Here is a 23,708-nt window from a genome sequence, read left to right as displayed (position 1 = left end):
TTGCACTGCGTGTTGAAACACTTAAAGGGTTTGAGGGAGTTTGCCAAAAGGTTGATCTTTATAAGGTCATCAGTTATGAGGGTGTGGCTTTCCCATTCTTCCTTTTGTTGATGAAGTGGTTATTAACAATCAAAGGCATCCTATGTCGTCCCGAGGATATGTAGATCTAATAAACCTACACAAAGAGTAAGTTTAAAAGTGTAATAATGAATATATAAATCATATCCCTCATACATTAGTAATACACACGTTTACTTAGTAGATAGAAAGTAGTGCAGCGAGCTCTCTATCATTCTGTTTGGCATCTATAGTTGTGAATTGGGATGTACATGTGTTTTTTTGCTTTTCTAATTAAAGTGAGTTACCGTACCTTGATGCTTGTTGACTGGAGCTTTTGGAAGAAATACCTCTGGAGAGACAGCGGGACCTTGAGCAAAGCTATGACGGCATCACAGAGACAACCTGTATGCTGCAAAACAATAACAGCAAACAAGCAAGGTTAGAACAGTTTAGAATGTTCTATCAGTTTTTATTTGATTTCAGTTTTGACTTTTCAATTTCATTTAAGTTAGTTTTCAGAGTGTGTTTGCTAGTTTGAGTTTAGTTTTTTCGTTTAATTTTTACAGAGGTTTAGTTTTTATATATTTTAGTTTTAGTTTGTTTTTGTTGGTGCCAGGTATAATGTCTCAGTATGTAGCTACATAAACATACAAAATAAATGGTTGGAGAACTGTATAGGAATGGCCATAATGTTTAATGTTTTATCTTTGTGCTACTTGTGTCCGATGTGAAGCGATTGTTACATAACGCCGTCTCCTGGAAGGTCAAATCTGTTAAATTTCTGTGGTTTAATGTCACGAGAGTTGACGGAAATTCATGCTGTTTCCTTTTTCTGGTAGTAATATAGGCCTTTTATTATGGAGGACTAAAGCTGCCATTATAATAAATAAATAAATGACTCAATAACTAATTGACTAAGTGACTAAGTAACTAACTAACTAACTAACTAACTAAATAAATACATAAATAAATACATGAATAAATAAAGAAAGAAATGTAGAAATAAAAGCCTCAATTATCAAATAAATGTGAGGGTTAATTTGAAAATAAATAAAAAAATGAATGAATTAATTTTTATTTTCACTAGTTCTTTAAAAAGGCAATATTGGTTCAGTTTTCTTAAAGCATATTTCATTTTTAGTTTCAGTTTACGAACACTATGTTACACTACTTATTTTCGTTTTAATTTCAGTTTTAGTTCACTATAATAACCCTGCAAACAATATTTATATTTTAATTATTGACATTATATTTTCTATTGTCATTTTGCTTTATTTAACCAGGTAAAAGTCTTGTCGAGATTAAAAACATTAACAGGCCTGCATGGACAATATCCAGTTAAGACGCATATACATGTAGGAGTTACCAAAACAAGCTAAAATTAATTAAAAAAATTATTAAAAGCAAACACCGAAGAGAACAAGTTATAAGAATATACATATATAATACCAGATAAAAGCAGAGCATTTGCAGCCATTTGCACTTTGCATATCTGGACACCTTGCCAGTAAATCATTAGCATAAATAATTTAGCGATCACATGGTTTTCTATATTAATCTCACCAGGTGTGAAACAGGAGGGTGTTTCTTGGTGAGGCCCTCCACTTCCTCCAACACACGGCTGAAGACCGACATCATCCGTCGCTCATATTCGCTCTCTGTCTGGACCGACCCCAGGGTGCCATAGTCCTGAAAACTAGATTACAGAGAGAGAGAGAGAGACGATCTGTTAGAGACAAACGTCTGCAAGGAGAACGCCTTCAGGGTGTTGTGTGTGTTATAGTAGCAAAGCACTTTCAATAGAAAACACTTGAGTACATGACACAGTGAAAACCCCTTTTATCAAATGAAATATATTTATTTTCATTGCGTTTGACTACGTTTATTTCTCCTAAACAAATTAATTCAAATCACATAGTTCTCACCTGGCTGCCTGTGGGTCCAGTATCAGCGCCTCGATCACGTGGGAGACGAGCAAACAGCTCTGTTGTTGTCTGAGCAGCAGACGGTTAAGAGAAACATTAAAGACAGAAGACATCACAGCAGAGGAACCAGGGTTGTCATCATAAAAAAAAGACAGACATGTGATGTGACTGAGGCGGGTTTTGAGGATACAGCTCCACGTTGCGAAGGGTGGCGTAATCGGCGTCAAACGACGACTGGTGTAGATCGGCGTAGCGAGCTGCGAGACTTCTGAACTCATCCATGCACACCTTCATCTGGGAAAAAAAAGCAGTGACTTGATGATTAACTATATTTGGACACATTAACCATCTCATCACCTCAGATTAAAGGGCCGGACCATTATTTATTTTATTGTTTTTTATGTTTTTATATCATTCTGTAGCTTCCCAGTAGTGTTCCTTGTGTGTTCAAATTTTGACCAAAGTGTGTACGTTTTAGCATCAAAATGCTATTTTCCCTTCAAGCTCTTCTAACAACTTTTTCCCACGTGACCTGACGTAGGTTTCTGCATGATGACGCTGCTACATGTACAGTATATAAATATACCCTTATAGTGTTACATACAGTAACTTCCAATGGCGGTCTGCCTGCTCCCAGTTTGGAGAAGCAGACAGGAGTGCCGATACGGAAGCTAAGCAACGTACTGCTGTGTGAACGCCACATTAGTTTGGATCCAGAAGTCACACACTCAAACAAACTAACCGATCGAGGCAGCGGTAGATCAGCAACTTCTGTCTGGTGATATATAAGACAGCGATATTACAGCTTCAATTTCCCGTCAGAAAGGGCGAGGTAAAGGTGTCAAAATATTCAAAATATAGTGTACACTTCAACTGATATTGATTTTTTTTTTAGATGTTAAATACGTTTTTCTGCTGCTCCTTTCCACAGCCGCTTTACCTCGCCGTCAGACAGCCCTTTCCGATGGGGAACTGAAGCCGTTATATTGCCGTCTTATATATCACCAGACTCCATTCACAAAAACAGTAACTTTACCTCACAGAATGCAGGAGTATAGTTTCATTTATTTCCAAATTTAGCACAGCTAAGTTTGACTCAGCTAGCGATACTGTAGCATTCATAACCTTATTGACTAGCTCAGATTAGCTTACTTTGGTATCCTACGTCACTGCTTTTTGCAACAGCTGAGTGGACGTTTCCATTTGAAAAAAACATAACAGAACATAGATGAACCCGCCCTTTAAGTTCAGGTCCTGATTATGAATATGTGTCAAAACTTCCCCTAAATGACCACAAATTGATGCCATCTAGCAGTGTGGTGAGTGTGTGGTGAGTGTGTGGTGAGTGTGTGGTGAGTGTGTGGTGTGCTACGGCATGTTACAACATGATAGGTGCCAATCCCTGCAGGCGTAGACGACTGTAACTACCACGTTATAATAAGTGTTTTACCTGCATGGCGATGCGGCCGCACCGCTGCAGGTCATTGCCTGAGGTGAGGGCGATGGTGGTGGCGATGGCCGGAGGGGGGCTGGTTTTCAGGCTGTTGCAGGTACAGATGAGCTGCGACAGGGCCTGCAGGGTGTCGATCCGCAGCTTGATAAACTCACACTGGAATGTAAGCGGGCTCAGAGGAGTGCTGGCAGCCTGGAGGGAGGGATTAATCAGATAACAGGACATAAACACCACAGTTGAATGTTGCCACAGTGTCTAGTTGAGTTGACCTAACAAGATACAATCAGGTATTAAGTGACTTAATCCATTAACAACTTGAGATGCTGTGAAATCGGCTTCAAGACTCTCCAGACTGAGCAGCTTTCAGCGTGTGTCACTGGTGAAGTGGGAGGATGAATTGTATTAATGTTTTGTGACAAGCAGATGCCCGACAGTGAACTGACTGTGAGGGAAGCGATGCCCTTTTGGTAGGAGCGCAGGGCCTCGGCGATGGCGCTCATGGCTCCGCTGTAGTCTCCGTCCTCCACGTGACTCAGGCACTGCTCTGCCTGGGAAAACTCCTTCAGGCTGTTCAGCCAGAAGTAGAAGTGCTCCGACGCCACGCGGGTCCGCATACTCTGGTACAGCTCGCTGGAGAACTCGTGGCATCCCTGTAAGATTAATGAGAATATCTCATTGTGTGTCCGGTGCAGGATTTGGCAGCACTGTGTCACTGTGGCTTCTTCAGCTGTTGTGACACCTTTTAATTCAAACAAATAGATGCTTCTGCCTCAGGAGACCAGTTCTACAAAAGACTGAAGGGTTAAAGGGATAGGTCAGGTGTTTTGAAGTGAGGTTGCATGAGGTACTGATCCATAGTCAGTGTACTTGACGCTCGGCACGCCCCCAGCTTGGAGAAACAGACGGGAGTTAACGCACGGAACCAAAGTAATGTACTGCTGTGGACCGGGTCGGCAGCCAAACAGATTTTAGACACCTAAAAGAAAGGCTCACCTAAAAAGATCAACATCAGTTGAAGTGTACGCTCAATTTAGAATATTTTTGCCGTCAGACAACTATACAGTTAATGTTTCCAACAGGAAACTGAAGCCGTTGTATCCATCTATGCTCTCGCCAAAGCAACCAGACTCCACTGAAAAAAACAGTAATTTTACATCGCAGAACACGGGGAGTTGTTGGTCTATTGCTGCCTCTATCGGTTAGTTTGTTTGTGTTATTGTGTGACTTTGGTTAGTCGGATTAACCAAAGTCACACAATGACAGAAACAAACTAACCAATCGAGGCAGCGGTAGACCAGCAACCCTCTTGTGTTCTGCAAGGTAAAAATGACAGGTTTTTTTCAATGGAGTTTGGTGGCTTTGGCGAGAGCATAGATGGATACAACGGCTTCAGTTCCCTGTTGGAAAGGGCTGTCTGACGGCAAAGTAAAGAGGTGAAAATATTATAAATATAGCGTACACTTGAGCTGATATTGTTTTTTTGGTGGGTCTTTCTTTTAGGTGGCTAAATTCCTTTTTAGCTGCCGTCCCCTTCCACAGCAGTACATTACTTTGCTCCCGTGCGGTAACTCCTCTCTGTTTCTCCAAACTGGGGTGGTGCTGACCGCCGTCTACTGTAGGTAATACACTGACTATGGAAAAGTACCTCATACAACCCCACTTCAAAACACCCAAACTATCCCTTTAATCCATTTTAAAGTATATGTCTGGTTGTGTAACAGCAGAGCAGATTACCATGCGTGAGGCTTGTCGTGCGATGCGGTACACCGTCCAGCCGTTAGCCACATTCTCCAGCTGCTGTTTGATGACAGTCTTCACTTCGGCTGACAGAGACGATTGGCTAGCAACAAAAATCACTGTTGCCAAGGAAACCTGCAGAAATCCCAGTGTAAGAGATGAATGTTGAAATCCCAAATCAGAGACAAACAAGAACAATAAAACAAATAGAAAAAGGATTTTAAAGCTGAATGCAACGTCAGCTATTCTAACATCGTTGTGGGTTAGCAGTAATGCTTAGGCTAAAAAATAAAACTTGAATTTACAGCCTAAGCAGCAGCAGCTGATGTGTGACTCATCTCTCACCAGAAGCTCCTGCTGCTTGTCAGTGGAGGAGTGACTGGCCACTCGGTAGAGGTCCACCAGATCTCCCAGCATACCGTCGCCCAGCACCGGCAGGTGGGTGGCGATGGCTGCCAGAGCGTGGCACATGAGAACGCGAGAGGAGTCGCAGGATAAGTGGAGCTGGCCGAGCAGGAAGTCCACCGCCGACTGGCTGAGATGAGGTCGACTTTTCAGCAGTTTGACCAGTGAGGTGAGAGCCGTCTAGGGTTGACAGGAAAAGAAATACAGAAAGGTGGATGTTACGGAAGAGACGACGGTTGGTTGATGGTAAAACACCTTCCTAGTGATCAATCATCATTACATACATTTGTAGGAGGTAGATGGCAGTGAGTTTGATGTTTTAGGTAAGGTGTGCAGGTATTATGTCTGTCAGTGTAAATCATTTTGCTCTCCTTAGTTGCAATCATTTGTCCAACAGATATTAAAGATGGACGCTGCATTTATAATATCTTTGGTATCAAACAACACAAATAAACAGAGTTTGAGATCTTTTTGTGTCTTAAAAGTCAAACTACTGGAACATAATCGTGTGAAGCAAACTGATACAAGCATTTTTATTTATTATTATTATTTTTTCTTTTTGTCCCCTTTACCTTCCACTCTCTGGATATATATAGTTATGTTATGTCCTATTTTATAGGTATCCCTTTAAAATGAAAAGAAACAAACTATAAAATAAGGCTGAGAGACTTTGTTTTTGGTATAAGACACTTTCTTTTTTTACTATTATCATTCCTGTTCTTTGAAAATGTACCATATCCCTTTTTTCCCCCATGGCTTTTATATCCATTTGTACCGCCTGTGGATGTAATAATAATAATAATAATAATAATGCATTTTGATATAAATAAATAAAAAGTAAAAATACTGCATCCTAAATGCCCCACACTCTGCAAAGTTTTACATTTCTGTGTTAATATTTTATTATGGAGAACATTCGGCAGCATGGCGCTTTCCCCCGACTTCACTGACTACGGCTGGAAATAGTTTGAAATGTGATACTATTGTTAATAATATATCTGAGTTTTCCTTCATGTTAAAGGCCATTTTAATTTAACAAAAGAGGTCAAACTTCTCAAATGTCAAATATTTTACAAACACAAGCAATCCTACAACAACTTAAATAAAATACAATCTCAAATTCAAATTGCTTAAATTTTGATTTAAATCTGATTCAAAAATAAGTAAATTATAAATCTGACCCAGCATTTGATGCCAGTTTACAGAACTTGACAGTTTTCTTTACTATGTGATATGAACACATTTTTATTCTTGATGTATTCATCAAATAAACGCTCTCTGCCTTGTGGTTATAAAGTCGTCTTACTTTGAGTGTGGCCTGAGAGCTGGAGCTGCTGTCTTGACTGCAAAGCATCAGAAGGGACTCCACTCCCAAAACTGTGTCCTGCTCCAGCTGTACGATATCTGAGGAGGAGAAATAATACAGCAACACTTTGACACACGAGAGCATAAAACATCAGTGGGGTGAACGTGAGGTGAAGTTATTGATGAGCATTAGAATAATCTCTAACCCAGGGCATTTACTTGCTGTAACTAACCTTTTTCTGGACAGGAGATGGCGATGTTTGAGAGCACTATGACCCCGTGAGCGGCCACGGCCAGGTTGCTATGGTAACAGCATTCTTGTGCCAGTTTAACCAGGTCAGTGAGTCGGGGGGGAACCGAAGAGCCACCTGAGGAGAATGTTAGAGAGGAGTACACATCAGTTCCAGAGTCGTTCCCTTCTTTACACAACAGAAACAACAGCGATGGAAAGAAATTCAGTGTGACAAAAGCACTTTTGTTGTATTTAAACGTGAACACAACCTGTCATATTATTAAAGTACTGCTTGATTGCAATAGTTCCAGAGAGGGTGGAGAGGACAGCCAACATCCCCAGCTTTAGGCTGTTGTAAGGGCTGGTCAAGGCACATTCACACAGCGTCTGCAGAGATGAAACACAGTAGATTACCTACAGATATTAAACCAACATGAAGACAGCCCTGCGGTGTCAGAATCTGAAACTTTACGAGGCCGAGTCCACAAAAACATTTTTTTTCCCTGAGGCCATCGTATATTTTTAATTCCTTGCAATGGGAGCGGCACATATTTACGACATGTCAAAAACGGCAGCAGTGTAACAAGGCGCTGAGTGTCTAGCAAATGTGTTTTATTATGAGTATGTTGTGGTCTTATTGTGTTTGTTATGATATTGTTTTTAGTGTTTTTACTGTGGACTTTATGTTGTTGTCATGTCTGGAGCACTGGACCAAACAAATTTCCCTGTGTGGGATAATAAAGTTGATCTGAATCTGAACCAAACGATTGTATTCATCGAGATGTTTCCTCGCCAACAAAATCTCATGAACCCAAATAGATCGGCAAGTCCGTCCTCTCTTCCTACAGCCTTCCCTTTATTCAAAGCAAGCACTCTACCTTGTACCGACATGTCATAGCAGCCAGACGCAACCGAAGCGTCTCAACTGAAAAAACGCTGCGTCTCCAAAGCGCTCTTAAGCGCTTCCAGCTGAGCGTTTTCAGAAGAGCACCTGGCATTTTCAGCTGGGAAAAAAAACATTTTGGTGGACACAGCACCTACCTGAGTGTTTTCTCTGATCCAAAGGTGAGGAGCCTTTTTAGCCAGCAGCTTCAGGTCATTAATCGCGAGTCTCTTCACAGCTCTCCTTGGGTCGTCTTTCAGGTATTGAAGGAGGAGCTGCAGCTGTACAGATAAGAGATTGAATAAAAAAGTCATTTAGATTCCTAAAAAAGGTACAAATGTTAATAATAGCAACAGAGCTACGTCATCAACAGCCAAACGGCAAAGATAAACATTTGTATGTGTGGATGTCCCATCACAGTAACTACCCAATAACAATGAGGTACAGCTCTGACCTGCTTTGGGATATCGATGAGGGAGGAGGCAGCGAGCTGGGTGAAGGTGTGCAGGGTGACGATGACCATGGGGGTGGAGGGGTACGAGTTGACCAGGTGCTGTAGAAGCTCTCTGCTGCTGGAGGCCAAGCTGGCGTCGTGATGCATGTGCTGCAGCATGGGGATCAGCTTCAGCTTCAGGTCCACCGGAGTGTCTAAAGCTGAGGGTGAGACATCAAGTTCAAGAGGAATGAGAACTCTACAGACAACACAACACAACACAACACAACACTTATCTGCTGAACAGTGATGAGTGATGGAAATGACTTGTGGATTTTGTAAAATATGTATTCACAGTACATCTTTCAGCGCCGGCTCCAAATATCCAGACATTCAGATACTCCTCGAGTTAGTATTTGAATGTACATTTCAGAGTTGCATGTTTAATTTTGGTTATTAGATGGACTGTATTTATTTTAGTGTGGGTAATAATGTTCACACTAACCACAAAAAATAATAATACAAAATAATAGAAATTAAATTAAATTAATATATATATATAAATACCTTAAAATAAAAAAAAAATACAATAAATAAAAAACAAAATAATAATAAAAATTGAATTACATAAAATTAATTTTTTTTAAATTGATCGATAAAAAAAAAGAACCCGACTGACCATCAAGACATTGTTAAATCATCAAAATTGAAATACATATGTGATAAATTCCAAAAGTCCGGGAACGTAGTCATAATTATATATAATATATATATTAGACAAATATACACTCAAAGCTCTCTAAAAGTGATCTGGGACCTTTTTAGTTTTTAATAAATATTTTACCTTGAATCATCTCACTGACTTTGTTGCAAATCCCCGCTGCAAAGTCTCTGAAAACACAACAAATTTATGTTATACAAAACATCGTCACATATACAGCTACATGCAGGAGAAGCAAGAATAATTTCCTTACTTTGACTGTGCAGAGAAGCTTGCAGCAGCATATATGGCCGCCTCCACTTCTACGTTGTCATGGGAGTCCAGACTTTGGCGAATACTGTGGTGGGCATTCTTCCTGTCTGGGATGATGGAGGCCAAACTACCAAGCATCCTGAACAGAAACAACCGTTTTAACCTTCAGATGAGCTGACAAGCAAGTATTACTCAGAAGTACGAGATGTCGGTCTCTGTGCTAGCCAGCAAAAAGGTAAATCTTACATTTTATTTTTTAGTACATTATTACCTCAGAGTGATGGCTCTGGCCACGGGGTCGTTGCTGTGGATGACCGAAAACACCCTTTTGACAAATTCGTCCACATTGAGGATCTTTTCCAGATGTTTCTCGCTCTGTTGAGTCACTTTCAGCACACAGAGGCGCAGAAAATTGTTCCTGAAATCAGAGAGACAAGCGCACACCATAGACATGTTACTAATGATTACTTACTGTTAATTAACTGGGGCTATCAACGTGAATTTAAACACATTTATGTATATATACTGTATATTTGTTTTATCAACTTGTCCTACCATTTTACCACTTCTATTATTATTATTGATATGTTCTGTGATGTTCTGTTTTAGCAGTTACCATATTGTTTTACTTTATTTATCTGCTTTTATTGTCTTGTGAAGCACTTTGTAACATCTGTTTTGAGAAGTGCTATATAAATACATTTATTATTATTATTACTTTTGACCAGGTGTACCTAACAAAGTGACAACTGTATCTATGACAGTTATCACTTTGATTGCAATCATCAGAAATAGAGATAAGCTATGGGTATGTATGTATATGTGTATGTATATGTATATGTAGGTATGTATGTGTATATATGTATATATATATATATATATATATTTATTTTTACGGTCAGTTTAACCACTGTTATTTTGTGTAAAATGTCCCTTTTCACCCATTTTTATAATTCATTTATTTATTTATTGGTTTCGGGGGATGGTGGGGGGGTCTGACTGTATAGAATAACTGTTGAACATAACATTGCTGTGAGCCTTCTGTTCTGAAAATAATAAAAATATGTTGGAAAAAGAGAAAAAAAAAAAAATAGAGATAAGCTATAATCAGAATTGAAAATATGTTGTCACTTAGCAACTACGGCAGTGTGTATTTCTCCATATATTGATCGTTTTGATAGTTTAACACTATTTACAAAGCACTTAAAACTCCTTTATAATATAAAAGACCTGATAATCTCACTTTATACAATATGGGACCTTTAAATCCTACCTTTGTGAAGGTTATAATGTTCAGTTTTTATTGAAAGTGGGCGTTGATTCAGCTTTATGATCACTTTTCAGGATGTAATTAGTAGTGCTGTTGAATTGTGTTGTGTATTATTGAGAGGTGTGTGTAATATTTAGATGTACTGCTGTTGTAATCTTGTATTAGACATGCATGTACCTAACAAACTGACAACTGTATCTATGACAGTTGTCAGTTTTGCTGGCAATCATCCGAAATAGAGATAAGCTATAATCAGAATTGGAAATATGTTGTGAATGAGCATCTATCTGTCTTTCAGCTGTGAAGCCTCCATACCCCAGCCTGAAGATGTCTGCTAGCTTCAGGAAGGCAGAGTTGATGAGGATGGGGAAAGGGTACTTCTGGAAGAGTTTAGGGAAGAGCACCACAGCCTCACACTGCTCCCCCAGCTTCACCGACCTCAACCCTGCAAGTAAAGCAAGTTCACCGGTCACAACAGAGCAGAGGACGTCTCATATATAGTCTGGAACATTTAACAAAACCAACACATGGAGAATAAACAACACACAGGCGATGCTAACGTGTTAAGCTAACTCACCTTTATCCAGCTCCATGAGAGCAGAATTAGCGTCCAGTTCTTGTTCTCCATAACAAGCCTCCGATAAGAAGGACCGAGCAGTAGAAAGAGACATTATTCTTTAGTTTCTACTAGATAAAACAGTTTTAACAGCAGTAATGAGCCGTTAGCATCTCATTGTACAGGCGGTGAACAACCGGATGTTACAGCGATAATATTTCCGGTCTGGTTTTGGTTTTCACAATAAAAGCGCTAGTTACATTTTGAAGCTTCATTCAAATATCTTTGTAGTAAACAATTCTTAGATTCATTATTTTCGTTTAAACTGCTGCAAAATACTATATTTTCTTTCTTTTCTCTCCATTTATTTAATTAATTTATTTAAGGTTTATATCTTACCTCCATTAACTATACTACTGTAGTACTTATTACTTTTAATTCTAACTAACTCATTAAATTATTTTTAAAAATATTGTTTTTATTATTTTTTCTGTAACTTTACCTCTAGGGTTGAGAAGAAGGCTGGGCCTGTCTCTGTGTGGGAGTGGGAGGTGATGTGTATGTGTGTATTTATGTATGTGCATAATACATGTACTGAGGGTCATTAAGGACACGACACCCCCCCACAACAGCCTGTTCTCCCTCCTGCCCTCTGGTAGAAGATACAGGACCCCCAGGACTCACACCAGCAGACTGAGGAACAGTTTTTTCCCCCAGGCCATCAGACTTTTAAATCTATAATTAATTTGACACATTCTTACACAAAAATATTCTTATACTGTATATACTGTATATATTGTTAATACATATGTTCTTAATATGCCTGTATATGTTCTTAATATGCCCTTGTATAAAGTATTTCCTTTTATAATTGTAATGTAAATGTAAATGTAATATCATTTATTATTTAAATGGAGCTTCCTAGCGAAAAGTATTTCACACGTTTGTACCTGTACAACCGGCGTGACAATAAACATCTTGAATAATAAACATCTTGAATTAAATATATTCATACTGTATATATCATAGACTAAGCTACTGGAGTTCCCTGCACTATACTCATTTTTAACAGTCTCTTCTGCACTAGATTCACTTTTTTTAATAGTCGTGTATCCCAGCTGTTACCCTGCACTATATTCAGTTTTAACAGTTTTCTTCATCTCCTTGTATTTTTATATCTGGTATATGTTTTTTTTGTACTTTGTACTTTGCACTACTAACTTTTTTACTGCCTTTGTACTAACATGTTTTGCACTATGGAACTGTGATGCTGGAAACTTGAATTTCCCTCGGGATCAATAAAGTTACTATCTATCTATCTATCTATCTAGGGGAAGATTGTGGCTGACCCCTCCCATCCTAGTCACCATCTATTTCAGACTCTGCCATCTGGCAGGAGGTTAAGGTCCATCAGGACCAAAACCTCACGCCATAAAAACAGTTTTTTCCCCATGGCAGTGGGGCTCTCCAACAGCCCCTCTGCCCCCCTGTGACTCTCTCCGTCCCACACACACACACACACACACACACACACACACACACACACACTATTGCCCCGCCGACACTGGCTCTCCCCCTCTTTCATACACTCTAAATAACACCCCCTACTGTATCCCTCTCTCTCCCTCTGATACCTGATTGTTTGCACTCCGGCAATATTTGCACTATCTGTATATATCATGTTTATTTTTGTTTAAAGCTTATTTTGTATATTGTATATTCTTAAAATTTAAATTTTTTTTTTAAAATTCTATTTTATTCTAACGTTTTTATCTATTTTGTTATTATACTGTTTGACTTGCACCAACATAACCAAAGCAAATTCCTAGTGTCAATCTCTTACACCTGGCAATAAACACAATTCTGATTCTGATCTAGAAGACAGTCTTATTTTTTAAACCGGATGTGATCAGTTGGTAGTTACTATGGCAACTTTACAGAAGAGCGTTACACAGGAAGCGGAAATGGAAGTGACGCCGCTGCGGAAGCGGCTGTTTGAACCAATGGGAGCTCGTATCTCCGGTTTAGCGGGTGATTCAGTCCTCAGTTCAGACGATCTGTTCGCGGGAAACATACAGAATCAGCAGCAGCAGCAGCACGGAGAAAAAGACCTCCAGATAATCTAACATACTCCTCCGTGTTTTATTAAAGATACCTTCAGATCGTCCTCTCCTGGAGAGCAGAGAGCAGAGATGCTGTTCAGGTCGATAGTAGACAGAAGAGCCGGCCGACGGAGGCAGAACGGTGAGTTATAACAGTCTGTTGGGGATGTTTGGGGGGCTAGTTAACCCTGGTGGTTATTGTGCATCTGAACTGAAGCTAGGTTAACATCAAAGCCAATGCAAGCTTAATGTTTAACGCAGTTTAGTTAGATCTTTGTCACCATGGCAGTATAATGTAACTCTTAATTTACTTTAATACTGTAACGTTAAAGTCACATTAATAACCCTAAGTTTATTCAATTATGCTATTAGTATACTTCTTTTAAACTTAAAATAAGAGAGTATGATTTCAGTTTACTTTTTATGTACCTATCAGAGTTAAACTTATACTGAAGTATACTTGTCTTATACAGAGTATACAGAAAAATCTGAGTGTACTTGGGAAGTATACAGAAAAGTCTAAGTATACTTGGCTCATACCGACAAGTATACAGAAAAGTGTAAGTGAACTTGGGAAGTATACAGAAACAAGACAACAATAAAAATAGCAGATTGTCTCTCATGAAGTATTTTGTCCTCAGACTCTTATCGATAGTGAATGGTAAAACATGAGCATAGAAATATTTTTTTATGTTTCACGTGGCATAATTTGCTTCCACTCTGAAGGGTGTTGGCCTTTCAACAGCGTGTGATGAGCTCTAATAAATGGTAAATAATCTAGGACGGGGTTCCAGATCTTAATAAATGAGCCCTCGTTACCCCTAAAAGGACCGCACTCATGAGGCAGTACGCTGAAAATGTCCCTGTACCAGAATGTGTAGTAATAGTTTTAGTACAACGTCTGACTAAATGTTCTTTCCTCTCTGATATACCCAGCCATCCCTGCAGACCCCCGGCCCAGTTACCCTCTGAGCTCTCTGCTGGGAGGTTACCAGTGCGTCCGACACGATGAACACATCTCCTATGGCAACTTGGGGGACTCTGTGCCTCCATTCGGATTGGCTTTCTCCTCCGGTAACCCAACTACACATCCCATATTATCCCATTACAGAGCTATAGGATCTGTTTCCATTTTATCCATCTAACCGGTGTGTGTCTCTCTTCAGCGGGGAACATGCCGAACATCCTGGCAGCAGCTAATGAGGAAGGCATTGTTAGGATCTACAACACAGAGAGCCGGGAAAAGACACTTCTTAAAGGTTTGTATAGAAAGTCCTTTTTTTCTCCACTATAGTTCTGTCCATTGTGAGGAAATCTCAGTGGCTGATGGTGTGTGACTGTTTGCAGAATGGCTGGCTCATGAGAATGCTGTCTTTGACATCGCCTGGGTACCGGGGGAGCCTCACTTGGTAAGTACAATGCAAATGAAATGCTTTATTTAAATGCATTAATACATCTATTATTTGGTCCTCACACAGATATTTTTGACTCATCCATTGATGTTTTTTTAATTTCGACTCTTTGTATTTCCTCATTATCTATCTCTTGTTTGTTTCGCTGCATTTAAAGCAGCTTGTAAACTCACTTTTCTTGTGAATAAAGCCTTCTTTAAATCATTTTATTGGTCGCTTGTCATCCTCAGGTGACTGCTGCTGGTGATCAGATGGCCAGGCTGTGGGATGTGACGTCAGGGGAGCTGTTGGGAAGCTTCAAGGGTCACCTCTGCAGCCTCAAGTCGGTTGCGTTCACACCGCAGGAGAAAGGTATACTATAGCCTGTAATCCATTGGGATGTTTATATACACCTTAACCTATTGGTATAGCATTAATAACCACTAACACATCTGCCAGGAACAATTGGGATCTGATGTATTTAATGTTAAGTTGGTGGATGCATACTATTAATATCATTTGCATTAATGATGCTTTGTCTTCTATTAAACAGCTGTGTTCTGTACTGGAGCCAGAGATGGAAATATTATGGTTTGGGACACCAGGTGCAGCAAAAAAGGTATCAATCAGACATTTTTAATTACAAAGGTTTTGATACAAAACTAAATGTTATAAAGTATTAGGCCTTATGGGGGAAATGCAAAAAGATTAGTTGTGTTATCTTCTATGTGTGTGATCATGTTTGCGTCTTCCTCTCAGATGGTTTCTACAGACAGGTGAAACAGATCAGCGGCGCTCACAACAAAGCAGAGACGAACCCCCTCACCAAAACCAAGAAGAGGCGGAGCAGCAGCACGCGCGGCATGGCGCCCAGTGTGGTGAGTTTCTTTAACTACTTTAATGAAACAGTAAAGAGTGTCGCTGTGCAGAAGGAAGTCTGATCTTTGAGCGTCTCGTCTCTCTCCTGCAGGACACCCAGCAGAGCGTCACGGTGGTTTTGTTTCGGGATCAGCACACCCTCATCTCTTCTGGGGCTGTTGACGGGTAAGAAAACACCGTTACTTGTTTCTAACAGGCAGCAAAATTATCAAAATCAAAGCATGATTATATTAATGTTTCTATTTCCTTCATCTGAACCAGAGTGATCAAGATGTGGGATCTGAGGAAGAACTACACGGCCCACCGTCCTGATCCTGTTCCACTGCAGACGTACCCGTACCCGGGTTCTTGCATGCGCATGCGACTGGGTTAGTTTTTTACAATACTTGTGTCATGTTTACCTTTATAGATATCAGGGAAGCCAGCTAGATACATATTTTTAAAACAAAGCTGAAAACGTATAAATAATGATTAATTCCTTACACTGCACTGTAACTTTTATTATTGTATGTTATACCTGATTATTCCATCTTAGCTTGTTTTTAGCGGATTGTTTAGGACACTAATTTCTATCTTTTATAATGTGTTTTTATGTTCATTGTCATGTGAAGCACTCTGTGCATGTAATGTCTTTATTGTGAAGCTCTTTGAGCTGCATTTCTGGTATGAGAGGTTCTATACGAATAAAGTTTATTATTATTATTATTATTATTATTATTATTATAATAATATCCTGAAAATGCAAATGAGCTGAATGTTGTTTTGCGTGTGTTGCAGGTTACTCCGGACTCGTTCTGGACTCCACGCGGTCCAACATTGTGTCTAACTGCACTGATGACAGCATCTACATGTTCAACGTCAGTGGAATGAAAACGACTCCAGGTAAACAAGGACTCCACTCCGACTATACATATTACTGTATGTATCTGTGCCTAAATAGACATTTTCAAGTTTATCCACACTTTAATTCATTGCCGTTGTGTATTACACCACTAGATGGGGCTGCAAACTAGTGTCGTTTGTTTGAACTGTCATGGGGAGCAGAGAGTGAAGCAAAAGGGCACTGTTTGATAGGGGAAGTGTAGAGATGCAGGGACATTGTGTGCTTGTACAAGCAGATTCAAATTTCTTTAACCCTTTATCACACGGCTAATCAGCATCGAATCAGCTGGGTAGAACTCACACAATGAAAGCACATGAACTATAGCAGTGGTTCTCAACCAGGGGTCCCCAGAAAAATAGTTTATTTTCACTATTTAATTCATAGAAATGAGCTCAATGTGAATAAGCGTCCTAAGAGTGACTATTCTGATCAGAGGTTTCACTCCTCAACTGTAGTTGACAACTATAGAATTCTGGTCTTAATCATCAAATTGGGGTCCGTGACTTAATGTGGATCAATTTAGTGGTTCTTAACACGAAAAAGGTTGAATTACAGGACAGTTGAGTTTCTCTTTAACACTTTGCATCTCATTACAGCTCATGTCATTTGTTTGTATCACTCTATTCTTTATTTTTGTGTTTTTTCAGGCTCAATTTCTTTCTGAATTTAATCTTTATTCAGTGTTTCTAATATTGCTGTTTGTTTTCCTCTACAGTGGCAGTTTTCAGTGGCCACCAGAACTCCTCGTTCTACGTAAAGTCCACAATCAGCCCAGATGACCAGTTCTTGGCCAGTGGCTCCAGTGATCATAACGCATACATCTGGAAGGTACTGTCTGTCTCTATTTTATTTTGCCGTATTAAAATGGAAAGTGGTGTTGTGTTTGTGATGTTTTATGGTGATTATGATGATGTATTTTAGCATTTTTTTAATCTAATTTTCCATTTCAGATCTCTGATCCTAACCATCCTCCCATGATGCTCCAAGGCCACAGCGAGGAAGTGACGTCCCTTGCATGGTGCCCGACAGATTTCACTAAGGTGAGGCAACAAACTTTTGTGGTTTGTCAAAGACTCGTTGAGTGTTTCCCTGCTGTGAAGCGGAGCAGTTTAGATGGATTTAGGCTCGGTATTAATCCCCGTTGCTCTGTTTTCAGATTGCTTCCTGTTCTGATGACCACACTGTTCGGATCTGGAGGCTTCACCGCGAGATGGACGGAGCGCAATCGTCAGTGGGAGAGGCCAACCTTGTGGGCTGGGCGCGCCCTAAACCTCCCTCAAGTAAGCATTAAAACCGCCGAGAACCGCCTTGTAACAATATACACAATGTCTGGTCTTATATTATTTCCTTATTTTAATTAATTAATTGATTTAACAGAGGCAAAATACACATAACAAACACGACAATATGATGACTAGGGCTGTGTATTGGCAAGAATCTGACAATACGATACGTATCATGATACAGGGGTTACGATTCAATATATTGCGATATATTTTACTGTAACTAAGGCGATATATATATATATATATATATATATAGTATAAAGAACACACTACCATATGCATAAAATCTGAGTTAAAAAAAGTTCCCTTTTTTATGCAATCATTCAATTTTTGCGATATTTTCTAACACCCCTAATGATGACGCGACAATATAACCTCACAGAAAGAGAAAAAATAAAGAAAACTAAAAAAAATTAAAATAAATAAGAGACAAAAATACAATTAATAGGATCCTTCAGTAATTCAAATATTTAGGTTGACAGTACTGATACATTTAGAAACTGAAATATACATATGACGTGTGACGTATGAGCGTATTTCAGGGATCCTACGCAGTATGGAATTTGTTATTAGTCATTTCCAGGTCGGGATAAGTATGGAAAGAAGAGAAGAGAATATGGAAAAACATTTCTGTTTCCAGATTATTTTCCCTATTCTGTTTTCTAAAATATAAAATTCAGAATTTCTCAAAAATGTTGTGTTGTGCTTTCTTCGCAATGTATTTTTGAGGAAACATGACATTGTTTCCTAACCGTAGCATGATAAATGTGAAGATGCTTTGCCATAAATCACTGCTGTGCTTCTCTTGACTGCACAATGTGTCATTCAGAGTATTCACAGTGAACTAACAAGGACTTGTGCTTCTGTTAAGGGCCTCCAATCAGAGCTGAAACAACCCCCGCCAAGAACCAGAGGACAGAGAGTCTCGGAGGCTTGGCGTCCCCCCAGCTCGCTGCCTGCGCTCCCAGCGGAGCCGCCCTTCCTCTGCCCTCGAGCACCACCTCACCCATCCCTTCTCAGGATGCTGCTACGGCTGCAGCCGCCGTCCGCCAGAGAACCCCGTCCTCCATCAAACAGTGGTTATCCCCGAGCCGTGGCTCTCCCGGTCAGGTCAGCCCTCTGCTGCCCCGCAGGGTGCTGAGCCCGTGTCCCCAGAGCCCGGCCCAGAGCGCCGCCCAGAGCGCCGCCTCTCCCACGGAGCGACGGGCCAAACGCAGGCTGGAGACCGGCGGCGATGCATCCGCAGGCTGCGGGGGGGCAGAACAGTGTGACTGTGTTACCGAGCTCTACCCAGCGGCCAAGAGGAGCCGGGGCCTGTCGGGAATCTGCTGCCCGGCTCAAGAGAACCGGCTACAAACAGACCGTCACACAGAGGACGACGAGCAAGGCTCGTCCAGACAGACTGGGAAGGAGAATTACTCTCCCGGAGCAAAGGACTGGTTGTCAGCGATGGGCCAGAAGATGAGGAAAGGTCAAGGGAGCCCGAGTTCTCCCAGAAGCCCCAGCGCCTCGAAGAAACAAGAAGGCAAGACGCCCGCTTCACCGGTAAGCTCAGAAATCTCTGCTTCAGAAGTTAATCAGTTTTCTCGTTAATATTAGTGTTAATCTATCATGACCTTTTGTGCAATGTTCCCTTATCAGCATAAGAATGTCTTTGACACAGCTGTTAGATTATGGAAGATTGAAATGATGAAGTTCTTTTAGAGGTAGCACTGTGTGAGAGCAATAGTTCAACATTTTGGTTATTTGGTTATGGTTATTTGCTTCCTTGATAGATATCGCTTTCATATCTGTAATGTGAATATAAGCCGAATGGTTACCATGGACACAACCACATAACTGCAACATCCCCGGTTCGATTACCACTGGGGACTTTTGTTGCATGACTCTCGCTATCCCCACGTTTCCTGTCCGCCTCTAGACTGTTTGCCCTTGTTTCCAGTTTTTATTAGGACTGTCATTATTTAATCACGATTAATCGCATGATTATCCATAGTTAATCGTGATTAATCGCATGTTTTTATCTGTTCTAAATGTACCTTAAAGGGAGATTTGTCAAGTATTTAACACTCTTATCAACATGGAGTGGACAAATATGCTGCTTTATGCAAATATATGTATATATTTATTATTGGAAATAAATTAACAACACAAAACAATGACAAATAATGTCCAGAAACCCTCACAGGTACTGCATTTAGCATTAAAAATATGCTCAAATCATAACACACATACTAATCATAACATTTCCTCGCCAAAATTTAGCGTAAATTTAGCAAATTTGACCCTTCTCGGCAAGAAAGTGAATGTAAAATTTCCCATAATGTGAAACTATTTCTTTAAGGCAGAGTGAACCACTGCACTTATTTAATATTAGTGTAACTCACAGGCTGCGTAACCATGGTAACCTGTGTGACCAAACGATGATTTGTGAGAACCATAAAGTCTGACTCCTATAGCAGTGAAATCTTATACTTACACTTAAATTAGAGTGTTATCGATGCTACTGAGCTGTCCGTCAAAGTCCGTTATGAACGTCGTCGTCACTCCTGCATTGCATTGTGGGATATTTATGTCTGTACACATACATACTGTAATATTTCACTGGAAATAGTATGCAATTCGTGTACTATTGGTTTCATACTCAGGTTTCTGATATACTAAAATATCTCACATACTGTTTTAGCTATTAAATAGCTTGTTAGTATGACATTTTAGGCGTGACCGTTGTATCATCACTGTAGGGACACATAAATATTTGACATTTCGTTTGGCTGTGCGCCGTTATTAACGCCTCCTTTAACTTTCACATTACTTGGGATGTTGCCAGTCTAGAAATTCAAGCTCACTCTTTTATATCCTCATTGAAAGTCACTGGAAAAGAATAACTGCATTATGTTGTACAATAGAAACACACAGGCTCGAGGAATGATAATTGAGGTCTGCCCCTCCTTATCAGTGCTTATGTTTACATGCATGAGGATGTTTTATAGCTATTAAAGATGAATATTGCAGCCTTTTTTTGTTTCTTGTTTTTCAGACCATCCGCTCACCACAATCCATGAAGAAAATCTCCATGTATTTCACGAGGAGACCTCTGGAGTGACCACTTTGTGCCCGTCGGATGCTCCGTGCTTCTGTATAAAATTCTAGATTTTTTTATTTTGAGTATTTTAACCTGAACCCACAGACAATACGCCTCTAAAAACACTGGTATATGTCCAGATTACATTAGCACATGAACCTGGGCTGCACAGAGATTGACAAAACAGTCATTCTGAATATTTGATGCTGCAGTTTTCACATCCCAAGAGGCTGTTTTTTGTTTTGTTTTTTTAATCGGGCCATGGGTTTTGCAGTTGCCTCCTACACAATTTTCTGGTGCTGTGCAGAATCTCTGGTTGTTTGTTACTGAGTAAATCTTTCATTTTACTCAAACCTGACAACTCCAAGAGATGCATTAGTGTTTAATACTAGAACCCACGTTTAACATAGTTGTTCCGGAGGTCAACCAGGTATTAATCCTCAAGTGCAGAGAAATGTCTGTCTTCAGGTGTGGACATTTTAAATTCTGCTAAAAAATACAATTTATTTGATCCACATTTTTGAGTATTTTTATGAACTTCACAAAGTATATTTATCATCTCTTTGTGGGTTTTTTCATGTATGGCTTTTGACCTTTTTCTTTCAGTGTTACACATATAAAATTCTGCAAAAATTTTATTTTTCTTGAGCTAATGCTTAAGTTGTTTATATGTACAAAATAACCGATTGTTGCATGGTTCATTTGTATTTAATTGATGCACAATGATTGCTGTGGTCAGATTTTATTAAATAGAAAAGAGTTTTCAAAGTGTGTGGCATGCTATCTGTTACATATTATCAGTGTGATCCATGTGTTTGTGTTATAAAGACTGCTTTTAGTAGTGAGACACAAGTGACTGTAATGCCATGACTTTAATCTTTTACTGCACATTATTTCTTTGACTGTTTTATTTTAATGCTTTTAAGGGTATAGAGAGTTAAAATAATTCAGTAATTCAAAGAGAAAAAGAAAACAAAGGCAAGTCTGCCACTGAAATGTCTTCCCTGCTTTTTCTAGCATATATATATGTATATATATATTTATTTATATACATGTATTGTATTATTATTTACTATTATAAATGTATATATAGATAATTAATATAATGAATGATATATATAAAAAAACATGAATACCTACTGCAGCTTTTTAATATATATATATATATATTTAATATATGTACATCTATATATTTATGCATTTATATATATTGTACTATTATATATTAAATATTTGTATATGTATAATAACTATAATATATGTAATTAATAATATATATATTTTTAAATCACTAATACGTACTACAGCTGCCACTCCTCATTCAACTGTACAACGTCACATATTTGTTTTCACATGTCACATGTTCAGGGTCCCAGCGTTCTGTGCGCGACCTGATTGGTTGAAAAAGTTTACAGTTTTCTAAATCTCCGCTTGTGATTGGCCCGTCAGAGACGTCACTCAGTGACGTACACACCTGTCAGGGCTCTCTGCAGTCCACCGAGCAGCGAAGTCAGACAGACAACGACTGAACCAGGGATGGGAAGTCCGGCTCTTTTTAGTGAGCCAGATCATTTGGCTCAGCTCACCAAGAAGAGCCGGCTCTTTCGGCTTCCAAACTACTCTTCATTGTACCACTTCTGCCTTTTTATAATTCAGTCAAATTTAGCTTTAGCTGTTTTGTCCTATGATTAGTATGTGTGCAAATATATATCACTTAAATTATTCAATATAATTATACAAAATCATATAATTTCCTGAATATCATAATTTTACATGCTGCTTCGTTTCCGACTATCACTCATCTCGTCTGCTATTCGCGCACCGCACTCCTCTCTCTCTTTCTCTCCTCCTCTTCCTCCTGCTCTATACCTGTAGACCGTCGGCGCGCCGCGTACCTCCGCCCCCCCCCCCCCCGCTTTATGGTATGATCCTTGTCTGTCATCACCTGATTGGTCGCACGGACGTCATTAACACAACATTCAGTCACAGTCAGTGCATGGAGTGCCCGTGGTGCGGAGAAGGTCGTCCTATCATTCTGCCTTGAATTAAAGGGACTGTTTGTAACTTTCAGAATTGCTTGTTAACAGCGACACCTGTGGCCGTTAAGTAAACGAAAGTCAGCGTCGGGTTCGCCCTTGTGCTCGTTCTACATAGACATGATCGAGCATCGCTCAAAACAGTGAGGCGACACATGTCAGTTAAAACCACAATATCACTCTATATTTCAGCTGCTTGGCAGTAATGTTATCTGACCAGACGGAGGTCTCTCCATGAACATGATTTAGATCTGATCCTAGTGTTGGCTTTTCCTGCCTCAGCCTCCCGACCGCGGCCGAAGAGAACAGGGGAGACACTTCACAAGACACTGAAAACCTCAGTTGGTCTGGAGGAGCTGCAGCATTTATTTCTGCACAAACATCTAGCATTCACTAGATATTCTCAGAGCTACTAACTCTTCTGCAGTGTGTAGTGAGCGCGCATGCACGTGAGAGTGGAGCGCGAGAATGCGCACGTTGTGTGAGTGAAGGCAGGCAGCGAGAACGCGCGCGGTGTGTGAGTGAAGGCAGGCAGCAAGAACGCGCGCGTGAAGGCAGGCAGAGGAGCAGAGGACAGCAGAGACTCCAGCCCTGGAGACCAAAGCTATGTGTCTTCTGGCACTGGTTTGGGGGCTAGAGCAAGAAGAGTTGACACTGTTTAACAGACGGGCTTCACTAGATATAACTTTGCGGTTTTGGTGCTTCCGTGTAGTTTGTGTTAATGTCTGAACAGCGTAGCCACACGCGAGTGCGCATGGAAAACCGACCCGGTAGATTTATACGCGTAAAAAGTTACAAAGTCCCTTTAAAGAAA

The 23,708-nt window shown here is 39.9% G+C and overlaps 2 protein-coding genes across 2 annotated transcripts in view; one reads left to right on the top strand and one right to left on the bottom strand.

Moving 5' to 3' along the window:
- Positions 1-11,461, bottom strand: part of ints7 (integrator complex subunit 7) — a 12,272-nt gene extending 811 nt beyond the window's left edge. The window contains exons 1-18 of the mRNA XM_074616498.1: positions 11,254-11,461; positions 10,992-11,121; positions 9,678-9,824; positions 9,408-9,545; positions 9,278-9,324; positions 8,455-8,654; positions 8,159-8,281; positions 7,387-7,504; positions 7,119-7,253; positions 6,887-6,984; positions 5,521-5,760; positions 5,173-5,310; positions 3,882-4,088; positions 3,436-3,630; positions 2,176-2,279; positions 1,986-2,054; positions 1,624-1,756; positions 371-469 (exon numbers count right to left, since the gene is read on the bottom strand). Coding sequence (XP_074472599.1) covers positions 371-469; positions 1,624-1,756; positions 1,986-2,054; positions 2,176-2,279; positions 3,436-3,630; positions 3,882-4,088; positions 5,173-5,310; positions 5,521-5,760; positions 6,887-6,984; positions 7,119-7,253; positions 7,387-7,504; positions 8,159-8,281; positions 8,455-8,654; positions 9,278-9,324; positions 9,408-9,545; positions 9,678-9,824; positions 10,992-11,121; positions 11,254-11,347 — 2,415 coding nt within the window. The 5' untranslated portion in view covers positions 11,348-11,461. The remainder of the gene's footprint in view (positions 1-370; positions 470-1,623; positions 1,757-1,985; positions 2,055-2,175; positions 2,280-3,435; positions 3,631-3,881; positions 4,089-5,172; positions 5,311-5,520; positions 5,761-6,886; positions 6,985-7,118; positions 7,254-7,386; positions 7,505-8,158; positions 8,282-8,454; positions 8,655-9,277; positions 9,325-9,407; positions 9,546-9,677; positions 9,825-10,991; positions 11,122-11,253) is intronic.
- Positions 11,462-13,324: 1,863 nt separating this feature from the next.
- dtl (denticleless E3 ubiquitin protein ligase homolog (Drosophila)) lies at positions 13,325-21,721 on the top strand. Its single transcript, XM_074615984.1, has 15 exons — positions 13,325-13,476; positions 14,271-14,408; positions 14,501-14,593; positions 14,682-14,743; positions 14,977-15,097; positions 15,279-15,344; positions 15,485-15,603; positions 15,696-15,769; positions 15,866-15,972; positions 16,382-16,486; positions 17,203-17,315; positions 17,438-17,527; positions 17,644-17,767; positions 18,645-19,318; positions 20,814-21,721. Exons 1-15 carry the CDS (start codon positions 13,425-13,427, stop codon positions 20,877-20,879), a joined length of 2,004 nt encoding a protein of 667 aa, XP_074472085.1. The 5' UTR covers positions 13,325-13,424; the 3' UTR covers positions 20,880-21,721.
- The last annotated feature ends 1,987 nt before the right edge of the window (positions 21,722-23,708 follow it).

Source organism: Sebastes fasciatus, chromosome 18 (genome assembly GCF_043250625.1).
Source record: "Sebastes fasciatus isolate fSebFas1 chromosome 18, fSebFas1.pri, whole genome shotgun sequence".
NCBI classification, from domain to species: domain Eukaryota; kingdom Metazoa; phylum Chordata; class Actinopteri; order Perciformes; family Sebastidae; genus Sebastes; species Sebastes fasciatus.
This window is presented reverse-complemented; position numbering and strand designations above follow the sequence as displayed.

Excerpts from the sequence above, each read along its gene's own strand:
- dtl (XM_074615984.1), top strand. The coding sequence starts at position 13,425 with ATGCTGTTCAGGTCGATAGTAGACAGAAGAGCCGGCCGACGGAGGCAG. Across the intron at positions 15,098-15,278 it reads GTTCACACCGCAGGAGAAAG|CTGTGTTCTGTACTGGAGCC; the intron begins GTATACTATAGC and ends TCTATTAAACAG. Across the intron at positions 19,319-20,813 it reads GCAAGACGCCCGCTTCACCG|ACCATCCGCTCACCACAATC; the intron begins GTAAGCTCAGAA and ends CTTGTTTTTCAG.